This window comes from Miniopterus natalensis, chromosome 15 (genome assembly GCF_054644295.1).
Source record: "Miniopterus natalensis isolate mMinNat1 chromosome 15, mMinNat1.hap1, whole genome shotgun sequence".
In the NCBI taxonomy this organism is placed as follows: domain Eukaryota; kingdom Metazoa; phylum Chordata; class Mammalia; order Chiroptera; family Miniopteridae; genus Miniopterus; species Miniopterus natalensis.
The window spans coordinates 5,279,787-5,297,826 of record NC_142095.1 but is presented as its reverse complement, the minus strand read 5'-3'; the positions used below and the strand labels follow the sequence as shown (position 1 = coordinate 5,297,826).

General features: G+C 50.5%; 1 protein-coding gene across 1 annotated transcript in view; it reads right to left on the bottom strand.

Annotated features, from left to right (window-relative positions):
• Positions 1 to 3,970: 3,970 nt before the first annotated feature.
• The window catches only part of FYCO1 (FYVE and coiled-coil domain autophagy adaptor 1), a 63,258-nt gene continuing 49,188 nt past the window's right edge, over positions 3,971 to 18,040 (bottom strand). Inside the window, exons 15-18 of the mRNA XM_016202774.2 lie at positions 17,603 to 17,698; positions 12,280 to 12,490; positions 9,034 to 9,143; positions 3,971 to 7,611 (exon numbers count right to left, since the gene is read on the bottom strand). Coding sequence (XP_016058260.2) covers positions 7,536 to 7,611; positions 9,034 to 9,143; positions 12,280 to 12,490; positions 17,603 to 17,698 — 493 coding nt within the window. The 3' untranslated portion in view covers positions 3,971 to 7,535. The remainder of the gene's footprint in view (positions 7,612 to 9,033; positions 9,144 to 12,279; positions 12,491 to 17,602; positions 17,699 to 18,040) is intronic.

Sequence of the window (18,040 nt, the reverse complement as noted above, 5' to 3'; positions counted from 1 at the left end):
AAAATCACGCCCACAGCCACCTTGGCAGGAGCAGCAGGAATAGCATCTTCTCTAAATGGTTCAGACTTCCCGTTCCCTGCGCCCTGGTTTCCTGCACACAGCTGGCTGACTTAGGGCAAGAGCCTATTAAACGACGGGCTGATCTTCCTCTTTTTTGTCTTTTTCCCTCGAAGACCAATGGGCCTTTTTTTTGGTCTCAGGCACCTTTTGGCAATCTGACAAAGCTGATAGCCCCCTTCTTAGAGTGTTTTAAAATGAAAAAAAGGATTGCAAAGGAAACAATTATATTGAAGTATAATCCTCTAACTATTAAAACAAATTTATGAACTAGTAATACGTGTGCCTCTTTGTTGGGGCATTAAATGAAATCTACCAGCAGGTCTAATGTCAGCCTTCATTTCTGAGTGGAGATGAGCATAAATGATATGTTGAGAGCCTGCAACAGTTGTCACATAACATGGAAATATCTGTCATTTCCACTGGTGACAAAGTCACAGGTCTCGCTAATACATACTAGTGTGGCCTGTTGTCTACATTCATAACTGAAACCTAAGTTTCAGTTAGAAGTCAGGCGAAAGATGCCATTCCCCCTCATCCAAGTTCAGAGCTTCTGGGTTCTATGTATGGACCAGCTTAGAAACCCACGTTTAACCTGATCGCCAACCTATACCCATTGGTACCAAACTCATATTTTTTCCTCTGATTCTTAAATTTTGGATGTGAATGGAACTATTTTGGGATTCGGGAGAAGGGATTTTTTCCATTTACAAGCCATCTGCCAGTTAGCAACATGCCCCTTGAATATAAATACAAGCCATAAAAAAACTGTGGTTGCAAAAAGATTTTACCTGTGGAAGAGTTTCGCACCAGGGGATTTGTTTAGAAATGTCTTCCTCTCCGAGAATGAAGTTTCCATCACTGCATCCCACTGGCCAGGCCAATGCATTGAGGCAGAAGTCCAGGTTCCAAGACTGAAGGGTCGCTGGTAGAGTTAAATTAGGAAAAAGGCCCATTAGCTCATTTAACCCCCTTTCCTCAAGTTCTAACCAAAGTGAAGGCACAGCAGCCATCCTCAAGGACCTTCTCGATGTGGTCCACAGGTGACCTGCACCTGCATCACCTGGCAGACTTGTGAATGAGCCAGATCTCATGTTCCAGGGTTGACATGGGTGGTGACCATGACTCTGCATTTTAATAGGCCACCAAGTAACCAAAATAAGAGAACTTCCTTCCAAGAAACTCTTTGGTACTTGCTTTATATTTACTGACACTAAGTGAACAGCTTGACTCTGGAGCAAAACAGCCCTGGGCCAGTCTTGGGCTGACCTGGTAGCCTGACATCTGAATCTTGGTAGCCCAGGAGGCTCTGGGCCTGGTCCAAGATGGATCCTGGTCCCCCCATCCCACTTCCACAACTCAAGGTCTCAACATACGGTGGTCCTCTTTCTGGGAACACCCAGCCAATCTGTGGGGGCCCTGCTGGTGGACAGTGCTGTCTTTACAAAGACTCCTGGTTCCACGCAGGGCCCTTGTCTCTGGTGCCAAGGCCCCTTGGGAGGAGCGATGGTGCGGTCCCTCCCCAGCGCCTTTCTGCGGAGGCATGCAAGGCCTCGAAGCCAGCTTGGGTCCCAGGAACAAGCGGGTTATCTCTCCCACATGTGCAGGCGCGGCCTTTGGTGCCTGGTAAATGGTCCGGGTCTCGATTTCACTAACACGCCGCCTCCACGGGACGGGGTAGCTGGCCCTGGCCCACCGGCGGCGCCCTTGGCCCTCGGCTCCTTTCTCCCAATGGGAAAGGCTGCTTCCCTCCGCTCAGCTGGCCTGTGGCCCAGCCCTCCCTGCTCATCCCCTCTCCTCACCCCTTCTTTGCTCTCTCCTCCTCATCCCCCCCCCCCCCCCCCCCCCGCTTCTCCCACACCCACCGGGGAGCGCACAGCGCCCGCCCCACTGACCTGGCGGAGCGTTAGGCTCCGGGAGTGGTTCCCTTCTTCCGTGGCTCAGCCGGGCTCCTTGGGAGCAGAAAGCTGGGAGGCCCTCCCGAGACCACTTTCTCGGGGTTCCGTGGAGCCACAGGCCCCAAGCCAAACGCGCTCAGGAAGCGAGCCTGCCTTTCGCGAAGGGCTCACGCACCTCAGGCCTGGCGAGGCCTGGCCCGCTTGGCTCCCTTTGGGCTAAGACCATTCATTCCAGGCCCCAAATGGGGCTGCGACTCTGAGACACCCGCATGGGCCAGGAGGCGGGAGGAAACCGCACGGGTTTTGGCCCCCCCGGACTCGGCGGGCGCGGGAGGAGACGCGTCACGGCCCGAGGTTGGCCATCGGCTCCTGCTCGGCTGCACCACCCTCCAGGAGCCCGCGGGTGGGCGTGGGAAAAAGGCTGACCTTTCTTTCAACCCTAACCCACTTAGAAGGGCTTTCGTAACAGCTGTGCCCTCCTCCTGGCTCTTCACAGCTTCGGCTTCAGCTGCTCCCTCAAAAAAAGTCCGTTTTCTCATCTGGGGGGACAGGCTTCACCGCCTGTTTGCTTTTCAGAGGTGTGTGGGTGGCGAGCGCCTCTCACCAGATTTTTTCCCACGCATCTTCAAACCGAAAGGGCTGACCCTGACGACAGGGTCCTTCTGAGTCACCTGGGGCATCGCCACATCCTCCAGCACCAAGGGACCCACGTGGCCTGAAGAGGCGGGGTCCCTGCAAGTGCTGTGGCACGGGTTGGGCCAGGAGCCTGGGATCAAGCCCGGGGCTTGGGAAACCTGGAGCAGACTTAGGTCATCGTGGGCTGCTCAGTGGTTTAGCAGGTGGGGAGGGGCGACGGGGATTCTGACACAGAGGCCTCCAGATCCCAGCCCCAGCACGCACATCTGTCTCAGTTCTCGTTCCAGCCCCCAGCCTGCAAGGCCACCAAGATTCTGGAGGGACTGTTCCATTAACAAAGAAACCCTTCTCTGTGCTGCTTTGGGCGCTTGGACAAACCAGGCTTCCATTACTTCAAACTGGTCGCGGGACAGTGTGAGGCTTGGTTTGAGGGCATCGTTAGTAAGAGGGGGCACAGGCGGAGGCCTCAGTGATTGCACAGCTCACCTGCCTCCTGCCTCCTGCAGGCTTGCCCTGGGCCCTTCTTTGCCACGGGGATTCCAGGAGCTTCTGTTCCTGGCCAAGTTGGCCAATGGGATTGCTGAGGGCCCAGAGCTGACCAAGGCTTCGGGGCCGACCAGTGTCCCTAGGAATTCAGTGACTGTGGCTCACTCTGGCGCCCAGCACAGTGCTCGATGCTGAGGGTGGGCGGAAGGCGGGGCATGGAGAGGAACAAAGCCGGGGAGAACGCAGATGCAGGAGCTTGGTCCCGAGTAACCGATTAAAGGAGAGGCCACGTGAGAATCTGGGTTGGGGGGGGGGGGCCGCGAGGTGTTCCGAGGCACAGGGAGCTCAAGGGCAGGGGCTCTGGCGTCCCAGATGGGGAGTGTGAGGTGCAAATGGACAGCCGAGCCTGACCTCAGCCTCACTGGTCCAGGGCTGACTGGGACACACCACTCCGGGCCTGACCCAGCCAGGGCCGTGTAAGCTGCGGGGGGAGCCCAGTCTCCTCCCTCTGCCAGCTGCCCAGCCTGGCAGTCTTGCCCAGCTTTGTGCCATACACACGTGGACTAATCGTGGTTTCAAGCCATCCACGACCTTCCCCCCGGCCCCACTGTTCTGGTCAGATGTCTGGTTTGCTCAGTGCCGAGCACCACAGAGGGGCCGCGGGGTTGAGCTGAGGCAGCTCGCCTGGTGCGGGGTGCTGGGCCGGAACGGGGCGCGGGCTCGGGCAGGTCTGAACGCCTGCCCAGAGGAGACGGGAGGCATCCAGACGTCAGGCCGTGCGGCGGCTTCTGAGCGTAGCTCCCAATAGGGCGGCTCAACTTGACTTTGGTCTGGGTAGCTTCGACGACGTGCCTTATGTCCTAACAGAATGAAAGATGACTCCACTCTCAATGTCAGTATTTATTTAAATCCTGAGGTTAAAAATACATTTCCAAATGGTGCAGCAGTCGCTATAAAGAAATGTTTGGGGATACAAAAGCTTCTCACCCCTACCGTGGGGTGGGGTGTTGGCATTTGATGTGCTTCTGGCTAATTCTTTGGCAGGTAAAGAACCAGGTTCCCAGACCCACTATCCCTCCCATAAGGCATGAGGGCTGAGGACTGGTCCATGAAAGTGCGATTCCAGTCAGAGGCCCAGCAGCTGAGGCCCGGGGATTGCTATGCAGCCACCGAAGGCAGGAGTGTCTCTGGGTAATGTCACCAGGCTCAACGGAAGCCTTTTGATCAGAAATGCCTCCCCAGATTTAATGATATGCTTCATTATTTTAAAAAGTGATTAACAGGGGAGTGGCTTTATTCAGTCTTTCCCATTTCCTTGAATCACAATGAAATGAGAAAAACTTGCCCAAGGTTCCACTATAGTGCCTCTGGGCGACTCACCAGGTAGACGGCTGACTCAGGGGTCGCTGTGAGGGGTGCTCCTTGGCTCTGAGCGCCACAAACGGCTTCTCTGCTGTAATTTTCAACACCCTGAGCGGAGGATGGGATTCTCACATGGGGTTACTAATGCAGACTTCAAAAAGCCAAAGTCCTGTGAAAGTGCACCAGTGGACATCTAACCGGCACCCTAGGTCACAGGCTAAGGTTTCATCTGGGGGGCTTCCTTTCATGTGAGCCTGGAATGGTTTCGCCACCTTAGGTGGTGGGTGACAATGGACAAGTTTGGAAAATCCTACCCCTCATTTTTGAATTGTCACGTGACTTTTCCCTTCTACTTCCCAAGCCCCATGGGGATTTTCTGCCCCATATTCCTGCTTGAGAATTTGTCTGCTTTTGGACCAGTCAGCCTGGAGTGCAGTGGGCTCCAGAGGCCACGCTTGATCCCACAACCGCTTCCCTGCTGTGGGCGAGTGTGCCCGACACAGGCCATGTTCTCAGGGAGCTTGATCAGTGGTGGCTTCCGAGGCTGTGGTGGACAAGACAGCCAGTATCAGTACAAAACAAGTGACTGCCATTCAGAGAGCTAGGCCATCAAGGGCTGCTGGCTTTTTTTTTCCTTTAGTGATCTGGGATGCCAAGGATGTTTCCTCTTTAAGGATTTCTAGTGTCATTTCATCTACTGCCTGGGCTATCACCTTCGATAGGTATTCACTGCCATTTGCACTTTTAAAAAGCACCCCAACCCTAAAGCCTCAGTAAAGTTGGGAACTAGTTAAAATAATAAAGCTGACTACACAAGCTCCACTTCAATAGGCCAGCATAGTTTCCAGCTGCAGAGTGCACAGCAAACCCAGCAAAGTAACAACGGACAGGAGTCCATCCGGCACAAAAAATATGCTACAGATGCAGGATGTGACAGCCGGGGGTTGGGCAGTCCTCCAAACACAGCAAAGGCCCTTTTGCACAACTGCAATCAACACTCCAGGGGTGCTCACCACAAGGGGCCCAGGCTCCCCAGGAGGGGTGGGTCTGGGTTGAAGAGCCAAGTGGTTTTTTAAAGCTGCAGGACCCCGGTCAGATGGAAAGTCCAAGGCCTTTCCCAGGAAACACATCAGCTACTCACTAGATATTGGTTCTAGCTGCAGATGGTGGTGACACTAGTGGACGGCCATCAGCTAAGCCAGTCTCCACGGGATCCTGGGAAAGCTCACAAGAGCCCAGACTGCTTGGGGTTCTCTTCTGTTCGTTTCTTCCATGTAGTGAACCGGCTACTTGCTATTATTTCCTAGAGGGTGGGGCGATTGGAAGGCAGAATACTGTGCTCTGAAGACAAGCCTGTGAGGACAAGCATGTGGCTCTGAAGTCCCTGGGGGCCTGGTTGTGTTTTTTTGGTGCTGACCACCATCAGGGCCTTGGCCAGTAGGAAATGCTAGAGACTCTGATGGCTACAAGGTCCAGCTTTTCTCTGGAAGGTTCCGGTCGCCATTCCCCACGCCCCACTTAAACTAATCAGAAGTGCCCAAGCCTCATTAGAATGAGGGGTCTGAGTCCATGCGAAAGCCATTTCCTCCTACTCGTCCCCAGGGTAGGGCTCTACTGGGGCACAGTGCATGTGGGGTCGGTGCTGGATCTAGCCGGGGGGCCCTGAAGCAGTCTCAAGCTCTCAAAACCAGTCAGACCAGGCTTATGGATGACAAAGTGAAGCCTTGGGGCGCTATGACGACCTGGTCACAAGGCTAGCGGGAGGGCTGCCCGGGCCAGCACTCAGAGCTCCTACACCCTGGCCAGTGCTCTCCCTCATCGCTGGTGACTGTGGGCTGCTTTGGCAGAGGCTCTGCTCACCCGGAAGGACCAGGGCCCTGCCACAGGCGCTGGCCTCTGAACAGGCACGAGGAGGCCATCGAAGGTGAGCTTTCTGAAGTGGGAGAAGGGAAGGGCCAGCGAACAGGAAAAGGAAACACCTGCCCCCAGGGGAGGCGGCTCCTGGGCCTCAGGTCCAGGCTGAGCAGCAGGAAGCAGGCACGTGGGGTACCGGGGAAGCTGGTGGGTGGGAGGAGAGAACAAAAGGTGAACAAAGAGCAGATTCGTGAGTTATGCTGCTTACACCTGAGTTACCACAGGCCTAAAAGGTCCGTTTCTGAAAGTAGTTCTCATCCAGGGTATGATCATTAGTAAACGTATCTGCAGGTGATGCAGAAGCTCCTGTTTATATAAACAAAGGCCATCAGCTGAGAAGTGGGACCTAAAGGCCAAGCACAATCCTGCTTTCCGGTTGTGGGACGAACACTGGCCATTGTTTGGGCTTTAGCCATCTGTACGCAGGTGGCTACCACAGGCCCTGAGTGTAGTGGGTTCTGTTTCCTGGATTATCTTCAGTTCTGATTCTTAGGGTGAGATTTCAAGCAGCTGAGAGGCCTGGGTGAGGGAAGGGCTCTGCTTGTGGACAGAATTGCCCAGGACAAAGGTGCAGTTGGAGGTGCCTCTGAAATTGCTGTGTTTGGGGCAACCTCAAACTTACTGGGGCAGAAAAGGACAGGAACATGTTGGGAAGAGGCTGGCTGAGATCTTGGGAGGGCCCCTGGGAGCCCTATCATGATGACCCTGCGAAGTTCCTTCCTGGGATCCAAGGGCCTCACAGGGTCTGGCAAGCGCATCCGGCTCATGGTCTCTCAGGATGCCTGGGCCAGGCCGGGGAGAGCAGGGCAACTCTCTCCATGGGCAGTAGTCAGTATCACCTCTGGCCTGTGAAACTCCACAGGAGGCTTGGAACCACTGTGCCCTCAGGAGCATTTAACCCTTTGGCAGAGTATCCCTTTGGGTGTGGGGACCATTAGGTCCCTTACCAATGGAAATGTTGCTTGAGCCCCTGGAAGCCAGGGGGCTGAGAGCTGGTGCTGAGCTGAGCACACTGCCTGGAACAGTGAGGTTTGAGGAGCAGGGGGTCGCTGGAGTTGCATAGCTGATCAGCCTTGGAGCGGCTGGGTTGTTGTTTGTTTTTGTTTTAGTGTTTTATGTGACAGGTGAGATAAGTAGTGTTTTCGTGGGTGAAGTGAAGCTACTAAAATCCAGATGCTGAGGCTACAGGAAATCACTTCCATCGTAGATCACAGGCCGGTCAACTGCCAAGTGATAAAATACTTTTTTGGAGACAAACCTGAGGAAACAGAAATGGAAACAGAGGGTGTTACCCTGCGAGCCAAGAGGCCCAGGCTTTGGTGTGGGTGCTGGATGGCAGAGAGAACCCTTCGGGGAGACCTCTCTGCTCAGAAGCCTGGGCCCCTCACCCCATATTTCCTGTCTGTCCAGCTGAGTTCTCTTTCTGCAAAGAATGAGGGTGCCCTAGGACATCAGCATTGAGTTTCCTGGGGCTTGGGTGCAGAAGCACCCATTTGGTCCCATACTGTGCACCGCTCCCCCTTTCCTTGCTGCTCTGAAAAGGCCCAGGGGCCTTGAGAACTTGGTGGTCTGTACTTCACAGTGGGAGCAGGGAGTGGATGGAGCAGGCGTTGAGAGGTCAGGTGAGGATGGATTTCATTCTGATGGCACCTGAGTCTGTTCTGCCATCCACCTTTGGAAATGGACTCAACAGGCAAAGGCCAGAGTTTGTCACAGTAGCTAAAAACAAGTGGATTAGTAAGGGTGCCCATGTGGGGAGATGCGGCCACTAGTTTGGGTGCCACTCAGAAAAGATGTGGCTGGGTGCTGATCAGGCAGGTCTCCTAAGAGGCAGCCCCAATTAAGGGCTTATGCTGAAGCCAGAAGACATCAAAGAGACAGGTGCCAGTAACCTTAAGCTCCCCTGTCTGGTGTCTCCATGAGCCCTGGCTTATGGTAGATGCTCATCCCATGTTGGTCCTTTCTCCCACTTTCTTGGCTGCCCCTCCAGCCTTATCTCCCTACATTCCCACCCTCCCGCCTCCAAGCCCTACATTCCTGGACCTGACCTGGTGCTTTGGTCCAGTGCTGCCCAGAGAGGGCACATGACACTCCTGTTCCCCGACGGGAAGGGCCAGGGGCTTCGTCTCACAGCTCCAGTTCTGCTTATTTCTAGCTTTAGCCTTCATTCTTTTACTCTTCTCTCATTCATCGATCTGTCCACCTACCCATCCATTGACCCACCCACCTAATGAAACTTCCACTGTATTTACTGAGCCTTTCTCTGGCCTGGACACCAGACAGAGGCAGGAGAGCAAGCTGGCTGATTCCAGAGTCTGGAGGTAGGCCACCTGTGTTCAAATCTGGCTCAGTCACTAGCTGTGTGACTTGGGAGTGTCACTCGTTTACCCCTCTGGCTGTTAGTCCCTTAGCAGTAACATGAGGAGAAAGATGGTCCCCAGTACATAGAGATGCTGTGGAGCCTGAGTCCATACGTGTGGAGGGCTGAGAACGCACCCATGTAGTAAGACTGTAAGTATCAGCTCGTGTGTTATAAAATTGACAACACATTGGAATACCATAGTATAAGGGTCTAAAATCAGTAACTATTAATAAATTAATAACCAAGTAATCTATTTTTAATGTCCACCTCTGCTCTTGGGACAGGTGGCAGGGGCTGAGCTCGAGAGGAGGCCCCTACCTGGAAAAGGTGTTGTCGAAGATGAGCATGTAGATGCCTGGGGTGCGGACCTTGAGCTGGCCCTGGATGTTCTCCTTGTGGGAATTGCATCGGGTCGTGGGAATGAGGACCTGGGAGGAAAAGCAAATAGAAAAACCATCACAGAAGCTGAAAGGGCCCCATGGATCCTCTGGGAAGACCCTTTACTTTGCACGAGGAAACAGGCCCTGGGAGGCTGAATATCCTGAGGTCAGAGCTGAGCAAGGCTGGGGCTGGGATCAGCCCCTAGGAGGTGGGTGCCTCTCACATGCCGGGGGTTTGTTGATAACTTGTAGTAGGGGTACGTATGAGTTTCATCCAGAATCATGAACTGGTCAACACCCCAAAGGAATGGACCCCAGCCTCCTCTGACCGTGGCCAGTGGCAGAAACCCCACTATCTGCAGAAGCAGTCCCTTTCTGGCTTTAGGAAGCTGGGGCTTATTCTAGATGAAATCCATCTGTCTGGCTGTTTCCTGTTGGCCCCAGCTTTACACAAAACAACATTTTTCAAGAGACTGGACATTAGGCAATGAAGAACAGTAGTCTCTGAGAGAAGGGGGTGAGCCAGCCAACTGCCTTAGCTTACTGCTTTGAGAGAAAAAGGAAATCACCACCAGACTGGAAGATGCTATAGAAACAGAAAACACACAGGAAGGTGCTATACTCAAACCTTATCAATAATCACACGAAATGTAAACAGTCCAAACATCCCAATTCAAAGGCATAGATTATCCAGTTGGATAAAAGCAAGACCCAACCCCATCATACCTACAAGAAATGCAATTTAAATGTAAAGATACAAGTAGGTTAAAAGTGTAAGGATATTAAAAGATGTACCATGCCAGCACTAGTCAAAAGAAAGCTGGATTGAATATATTAATACCACAGTAGAGACTATATCAAAGAATATGCCAGGGATAATTTTATAATGATAGAGGTGTCGATTCATCAGGACATAACAATCCTACACATCTATGCTCCTGATGACAGAGCTTCAACACACATGAAGCAAAAAGTGGTAGAATGAAAAGGAGAAATAAAATAAATTCACAATTACAGCTGGATATTTCAATATCTCGATAATCGAGGGAATAGACATACAGGAACTCAATGAAGAAATAGGCCCTAGACAGTGTGGCTCAGTGGGTTGGAGCAATGTCCCGAACACCAAAAGGTTGTGGGTTTGATCCTTGGTCGGAGCATGTATGGGAGGCAACTGATCAACGTTTCTCTTTTACATTGCTATCTCTCTCTCACCCCCTTCCCCTCTCTCTAGGACCAATAAAAATGTGATTTTCTTTCTTTTTTAAAAATAAGGAAATAGAAGACTTAAAGAACACTGTCAACTAACTTGATCTAATTGATAATTACAGAACACTCCACCCAACAACAGCAGAATACACATTCTTTTCAAGTACACTTGGAGCATTTACCAGGTAGATGAGATTCTACTAGGCTGTTAAAAAACAACAACTTACATTTAAACAGATTCAAGTTATACAAAGTGTGTTTTCTGACAATGGAATTAAATTAAGAAATAAATAGCAGATCTCTGCAAAATCCCCAAATATTTGGAAACTAAATCACATACTTCTAAACAACATGAGTCAAAGAGAAATCAAAAGGGAGATCCCAAAGGCATGGGAGGGAGAGAGAGAGTGCACAGAGTGCGTTCCTGACATCACAGTATATTCGCTCAGGCTGGAAGCTGCTGGTGGTGAGGTATAGGATGGGCCCAAGGTCAGCCTGGAGGGGACAAAGATGGCTTGTGAGGGGGTCACGTAGGGGAGGTCCCCAAGACAGATGCTGAGGATGTGTGCTAGAAAGAGGTTCCCCAGGCTGACATCTGTTTGGACACCTTAGGCAGAAATAACCTCTGCCTACGGCTGGCTGGTGACAGTGGGCCTTTGAAGGCAGAAGCGCACCTGGGCACCTAACTCACAAACCCAGTAGACGGGCTTCTTCTGCCCCCTGGTGTCCACGGTGGGAAAGACAATGGTGGTCATAACCCCCAGGAGGCCCCTGGAAGCCAGAGATGAGGACAGCTTCTCCAGGTCCCCAAGCTCCTGGTTCCTGGTAGGGAACACACAGGTGCCCCAAAGCCATGAGGATTGGACAGGTGAGTGACTGAGCAAGGGGAGAGACCCACGGCTCAGCCACATGTGGGCAGGTGGAACAGCAAAGACCGGGACACTTTAGTCCCCTCTCTCCTTCCCTCCCGGCCACAAACACCCACCAGAGTCTAATCTGGGCACATGCAATGCTAGGCGCTTGGTGGGCCTTGGGAACAGGAGGGTGAACAGCAAAGGTGCTGCCATGAGTTCTCATCCATTGTCCCCTGCACCCTCTCCTTGTGAAGGTGCAGGCATTGATTCCGACCCTCTTCCTGACCCCGCACTCAATCAGCCACCGTGGGTCCTGTTCACCTGCCTGTATTCCTGATTACACCCCAACCTCTACATTCTGACTTCCTCCCCTTGATCCAGCCCAGTGGTTCTCAACCTTGGCTGCTCTATGGAATCACCTAGGGATGTTTGTGTCCCCCAACGCCCCGAGATTCTCATTTAGTGGTCTGGGGTGTGGCCCCAGCAGTGGGTTTAAAAACCTCCCCAGGTGTTTCTAATGTGCAGCCCAGGTTGAGAACTATGGTCCAGGCCATCGTCAATATTCCAAGCTTAGGATGTCTTAGGAGTTTATGAATTGGTATCTGGCATCAAGATTTCATGCCCAACCAACCCAAGTGACACAGTGGCTATGTTTTTGAGGTGAGATGTTGAACACCCTAAGCTAATAACCAGAAGCAGAGATCTTGGGAGATGGTGATCTCCCCACAGTGACCCATTCTTGGTCAGGATGGCTGTTAAAAAAATAATCCTTAAACTGAGCCATATGTCTATATTCCTCAAAGTTTCAACTACTGATCTGAAGGTCAGACCGAAGCTGTCTGACAACAGAGTGACCTTCAGACATTTCAAGATTGCTTTCCTGAGCTTCTAGGTCTTTCCTTCCTCAAGGACAAACCTGGGTGCTTTGCCTGCTGTGTGATGCAGCCCAGAGGGCTCTCCTACCCAGGTTTCTCTTGGCGTCCCTCTCAGAGCTGGGCCCCAGAACATCTCAAGAAAGGCCTGACCAACAGAAGGCAGACCACCACTGCCTGCTGTAGGGAGGGCTTGGCCAGGTGTCCCGATGTGTGAGCAAGTATCCGCTGTCAGGGAGCTACACTTACCTTACACTGATCCAGTGGTGTGTCCTCTGCCTCCTGGAAGACCACGCTGAAGGAGATGCTCTTGGGGTCGGAGGAGAAGACCCAGCTGATGGTGAGGCCTGCCTCGGCCACGGTGATGGGGATGAGGCTGTAGGTACCAGACCTCACGAACAGCTCCCTGTTGCCTTCCCCGAAGTTGGCGATCTCTTCCACTGTGAAGGGTAATTTTATCCTAAAAAAGCAAATGCAGAGAGGGACCTGATCAAAGTGGGCAAACTGGTTTGGCGGTAATGAACTCCTTTAGCATTCTGTTGTCTGGGAAGCTCTTTATTTCTCCTTCAATTTTAAATGCTAGCCTTGCTGGATAAAGTAGTCTTGGCTGTAGATCCTTGTTTTTCATCACTTTGAATATTTTGTATCCAACCCTTCTAGCCTGAAATTTTTCTATTGAGAAATCAACTTTTCTATTGAGAAGTCTTATGGGAGCTCCCCTGTAGGTAACTAACTGCCTTTCTCTTGCTGCTTTTAAGATTCTCTCTTTGTCTTTAACTGCTGCCATTTTAATTATGATGTGTCTTGGTGTGGGCTTCTTTGGATTCATCTTGTGTTTCCTGGACTTGTGTTTCTTTTTCCTTCACCAGGTTAGGGACGTTTTCAGCCATTATTTCTTCAAATAGGTTTCTCAATCCCTTCCTTTCTCTCTTTTCCTTCTGGTACTCCTATAAGATGGATATTCTTAAGCTTCACGTTATACCAAAATTTCTTTAAAGTATCCTCATGTTTAAAAGAGTTCTTTTTCTTTTTTCTGCTACCCTGTCTTCTAAACTGCTAAGTCAGTCCTCTGCTTCACCTGACCTATGGTTTATTTCCTACCCTGTATTCTTCATTTCTGACTTTCTAAAAATGGTTTCTCTGTCCTTTTTCATGATGTTAAAATTCTCACTAAGTTTCTTGAGCATCTTTATAACCATTGTTTTGAACTCTGTATCTGGTAGATTGCTTGCTTCCATTCCATTTGGCTCTTTTTCTGGAGATTTCTCCTGTTCTTTCATTTGGGGTATGTTTCTTTGTCTCCTAATGTTGGCTACCCTTTTGTATTTGCTTCTGTATATTAGGTAAATCTATCTCTCCCAGTCTTCATAGAGCAGCCTTATGTAGTAGGTGTGACCCGGTGTCACTGTCTCCTTGATCACTGGAGCTGGGTGCTCTAGGAATGTCCCTTGTGTGGGTTATGTTAGCCCTCCTGTTTTAATTGAGTCTTAATTCCTATTTGCCTGTTTATGCATGGGCCAACCCTCAGGCTGGCTAACTGTGAGGACTGACCCTGATCACAGTATACAAGATGCTATACAGCAGCTGGCCACATGAAATGAAATTCACCTCAGCAGGGTCTGGTGCCTGCCGAGATATCCCTTTGGATGTGCCGCTTGTGAAGGTAACTGGATCCTGCTCTGATGTTTTCTGAAGCTTGCCACTAGGTTCTGGTGCCTCTTGGGAGGGACTCTGGTGCAAGTCAATGTCAGATGCTACCTGTGACTGGCCCTGGGCAATCTGTTTGGAGCTACAAAACAATCCATCGTTTGTGGCTGCCTCTGCTGAGCCTGAATGTGTGTAGGAAGGACTCAATTGTGCACTAACGCTGGCTTTCACCAGCACTGAGCTTGGGGGCAGGTCAGCAAAAGATGCAGGGCACTCTGAGATTTGCTTCTACCTTGCAGCTGCCTGTTACACTCAGTCACTAAAAAAGCCTCTGGCGGTACTTGAGTTGCAAGATGTAGGTTCTCAGTGGGTGGAGTTCACCAGATTGATATAGGTTCAAACTCGATGTCAGTGCTGGGTCTGAGGCCACTCACTAAAAGTCCCAGGGTATAATAAGACTAGCTGCCACCTGCTGGGTGCCTGCAGACCTTTGTGGTGGGGCAGGGTTTTAGGGAGTCATCAGAGTGAGGCCTGCAGATTTTATCAGGCCCAAATAAACTAAGATTTGGCTGTGTGAAGTGAGGGCTCTGCACCGGTTGGGCGTGAGAGGAAAAAATGGACCCCATCTTAGAGCCACACAACCCAGTCTGTCGCAAATTCTGCCTCTCCTGTGAGGGGGAGGCGCTGGTCAGGCTTGGGGAAGGAGTGGCCTCCACCCCAGAGCCACACAACTCAGTCACTGACACTCCCTGAGTCTGCCCCGACCTCTACACTCAGGGCCCAGGCAGCTGACTCCTCTATAGGATGTGACTTCTGCTGTGTAGGGCATCAGGGAGTCTGGAGGGTGGGGCTATTGTATTTTCCAAGACTGATGCTGTATGGAGAGGAGTACTCCACCCAAGAGAGCATCTACAATGTGAGAGACTCAGGACAGAGACCCTGGTGGCTGTTCCTTGAGCTCTCTCTCTGGAGCCACAAACCCCAGTCTCTCCTCACAGAACTTGAGTCCCTCTGCCTTCTCTTCTCTGGAGCCCAGGGTGAGTGTCTATGAACGAGATTTTATGTGCTGGACCTTTAAGAGGGCACCTTAGTTTCAAGCAGAATCCTGTGTCTCCTTGGTGGACAGAATCCCCATTGATTTTCATAGCCAGATATTATGTGGGTGCCTCTTTCCCAGCTCTGGTACTCTGGGCTTGGGAGCCTGGTGCAAGGTTGAGAGCCTTGCTCCTTAGGGGTCAATCTTGGCAGCTGAGATATCCCTCTGGAATATTAGCCTCACTCATGGGTATGGGCCAGCCCTTTTGGAGTCTCAGCCCTTCCTACCAGTCTCAATGTGGCTTCTTCTGTAAATCCTTGGCTATAAGACTTCTGTTCTGCTAGTCTTCAGTTGATTATTCAGGTAAGGTGTTCTATATTTTAGTTTAATTCCAGTTTGGTCCTGGGAGGAGGTGAGTGCAATTTCTACCTACTCCACCACCGTCTTGTCTTCCCCCTCCCCTGACACTCTTTAATGCAGGGCTGGTATGATGGCCTTGAGGAGAAAGGCTTCTTGGGGCTGTGTTCCTGGTTCTAACTCTCATGAGGTGGGTAAGAGCCTCCTCCAGAAGTTTGAAGGGTTTAGTGACAGTGAGTTCCTTGCTTGCAGGGCCCTCTGTAGGACCCAGATGTGATGTGAAGAGTGGGGTGTGGAGCCAGAGTGACCTGGGTTCTGGTGCCTGCCTCACTTCTTACTGCTGCAGGGCTGACCCTCTCTTAAGCCTCAGTCTCCTCATATGCAAACAGAGACAACCATGCCTGCTTCCTGACTGGTGTGGAGATGACATGAGAGGATGAACTTGACGTTAATGGGGAAGTCTCCCTGATGCTGCCTGTCTTGACTGAGTGGCGCCCCCTCCTGTGTCCAGAAGCAGCACGTTAGCTCGGGGCTGCAACACAGGAGTGTTGTGGGGTAGGGCCAGTCTCATCTCAACTGTGCCTTTCCTGGAGAAAACAACTTACTGACCTCTTTAATACAGAGTTGGAAACTAAAGCTCAGAGAGGTTAGGCAACTTGCCCAAGACTGAGCAGCAAGTGGTGGTGCTAAGAGTTCGGCCTACCTCCAAAGCTGTGGGGATGGATGGAAACTCTCCCCAAAGCTATGCCAATGAGAAGACTAATCAATGATTAAAAAACCCAAATGCTCTAAAAAGAACAGCTCTGCTCTGAGTCATTCACCTTTGTGAAAATTTAATTTCATGAAACATTTTTCCATGTATTAAGTTTTATTTCTAATTATAGTACAAAAGGCCTTTTCTAATATTTACATTTTTCAGAGAATCTGAGAGTAGGTAGGGAAGTTCACCATGGAAAAGAGGTCTTTCTTGTAACATGAAATGTTACATTATGTGCAGTCACTTACTGACAGAACACCGCACCAAGGCTGGGTCATCTTATAATTTATGTTCCAGAATTCTCCCATTGCATTGTTATTGGGATTGTACTTTTAGTCATTTTAACCTTTCTAGACACTATATGTTCGGTAAAGGACAATACCCAGTCTCCCAAAAGGAGATGCTCAAAAAGACAAATCCAGGGTTTGCTATCTCTGCTCAAATATAATCTTCAATAAAAGTCTACTGTCCACAGGACTCACATCATAAATGTAAATTCTACTGGTCTCCATACTCTGCCCTCGACCCTCCATAGTCATGCTCCACGTGGCAACCAGAGTGATCCTTTTTCAGATGTAAATTAGATTGTCACTCTTCTGTTCCAAACCTAATACGGGGGCTCCCATTTCCCTCAGACTAAAAACCAAAGTCCTTACAATGGCCAACAAGGTCTGATGTGATGTGAACGACCCTCTCTGACTAGGTAGGTCTCCTTCGCTCTCTCTGCTTTAGCCACCCTGGCCTTTACCCTATTCCTTGAATGTGCCCCAGGGCCTTTACACTGACTGTTTCCTCTGCCTGAATGTTACCTCATGTATCTGCATGGCAACTCCTTCAAAGCTGCAAATTCCTCTGACTTTTTATCCTGCTCTGTTTCTTCTCCATAGCAAGCACTACTTTGTAACATACTATATAATTTACTTACTCGTGTTTATTGTTTTTTAAGCCCTCCTGGACAATAGATTGAACACGAGGGCAGGGCTCTTTCTCCGGGCAGTTCACTGATGTACTCTAAGGACTTAGAACAGTACCTGACACACGGGAGGTGCTGAGTAAGTATCAGTGAATGAGTGGCTGAATCTATTCAAGGTCTGTTGTGCAGTGATGCAGCCACTGGACACGACAGTGGAGAAAGAGAATGCTATGGGGAAGTACTCATGCAATGTTAAATTTAACATGTACAATATTTATATTAAAATTACGTTTGTATGTATAAAAAGGCTGGAAGACTACATACCAATGTGATTTACTTATCTCTACTAATTTTCTACAATTAAAATATATTGCTTTAACAATAAGAAAACAAAGTTTTTTCAAAAAAGGAGAACATAGGGTATAGCCATGGGAGAGGGATGAATATAAAGGGGACAGGAAACTTTTGGGGGTGATGGACCTGGTCTGTATCTTCATCATGAGTGGCCTCATGGGGGCAAATCATCACTTTTCTTTTCTAGACCTAGGCTTCCTCTTTGGCAAAAATGGGGAGCATAGCTGGTTAGGCTTTGAGGTCCCTGGGATCATATGAGCTGCTGGCTGAGTTGGGTGTGGGGCTGAGCAGGATGACTCGTGATTAGACACTATTATTTGTCAAAGTCCAAGCACTGCACACTATAAAGGGAGTTTTACTGTATATAAATTATACCTAAAAAGAGCACACACTGAAAGCCACCAGCAGTGCCCAGTCAGAGCCTGCAGGTGCTTTCCAGCTCTGGCACTGGCAAGGCCAGGCTCCTCTGCCTTGAATGTGAAGCCCTGGCTCAGGGACAGGCACTTACATCAGCTCCCCAGACTTCAGCAAGCAGATTTCAGCATCCTGCCCCAAGGTAATGTCTTCAGTGTCCTCGGGGGTTAGCGAATTTGATGTGGTGTCCCTGGAATGTCACAAACAAGAACACAGCCATTTAGCTATCAGCACACAGAGGCCCACACCCTGAAGTCCATAGTCTTAGAATCACATAGCCAATCTGAGACCCCATGGGAATCCTTCAATCCCGAAGATCATGCGACAGGCCCAGCATACTCCATGGGCAGAGGGCCACTGGACGGGGTGAGGACAACAGGGCTGCAGTGATTTCCCTGATGTCTTCCCCATGGGTGTGGAGACGAGATGACCATAACAAAAACGGATCACCCCCTCACCCCACACCAGCAGAGCTACAGCAACCGGATGAGTCAGCAAAACTGTGGATCCTGCCTTCTCAGCACCAGGCTGT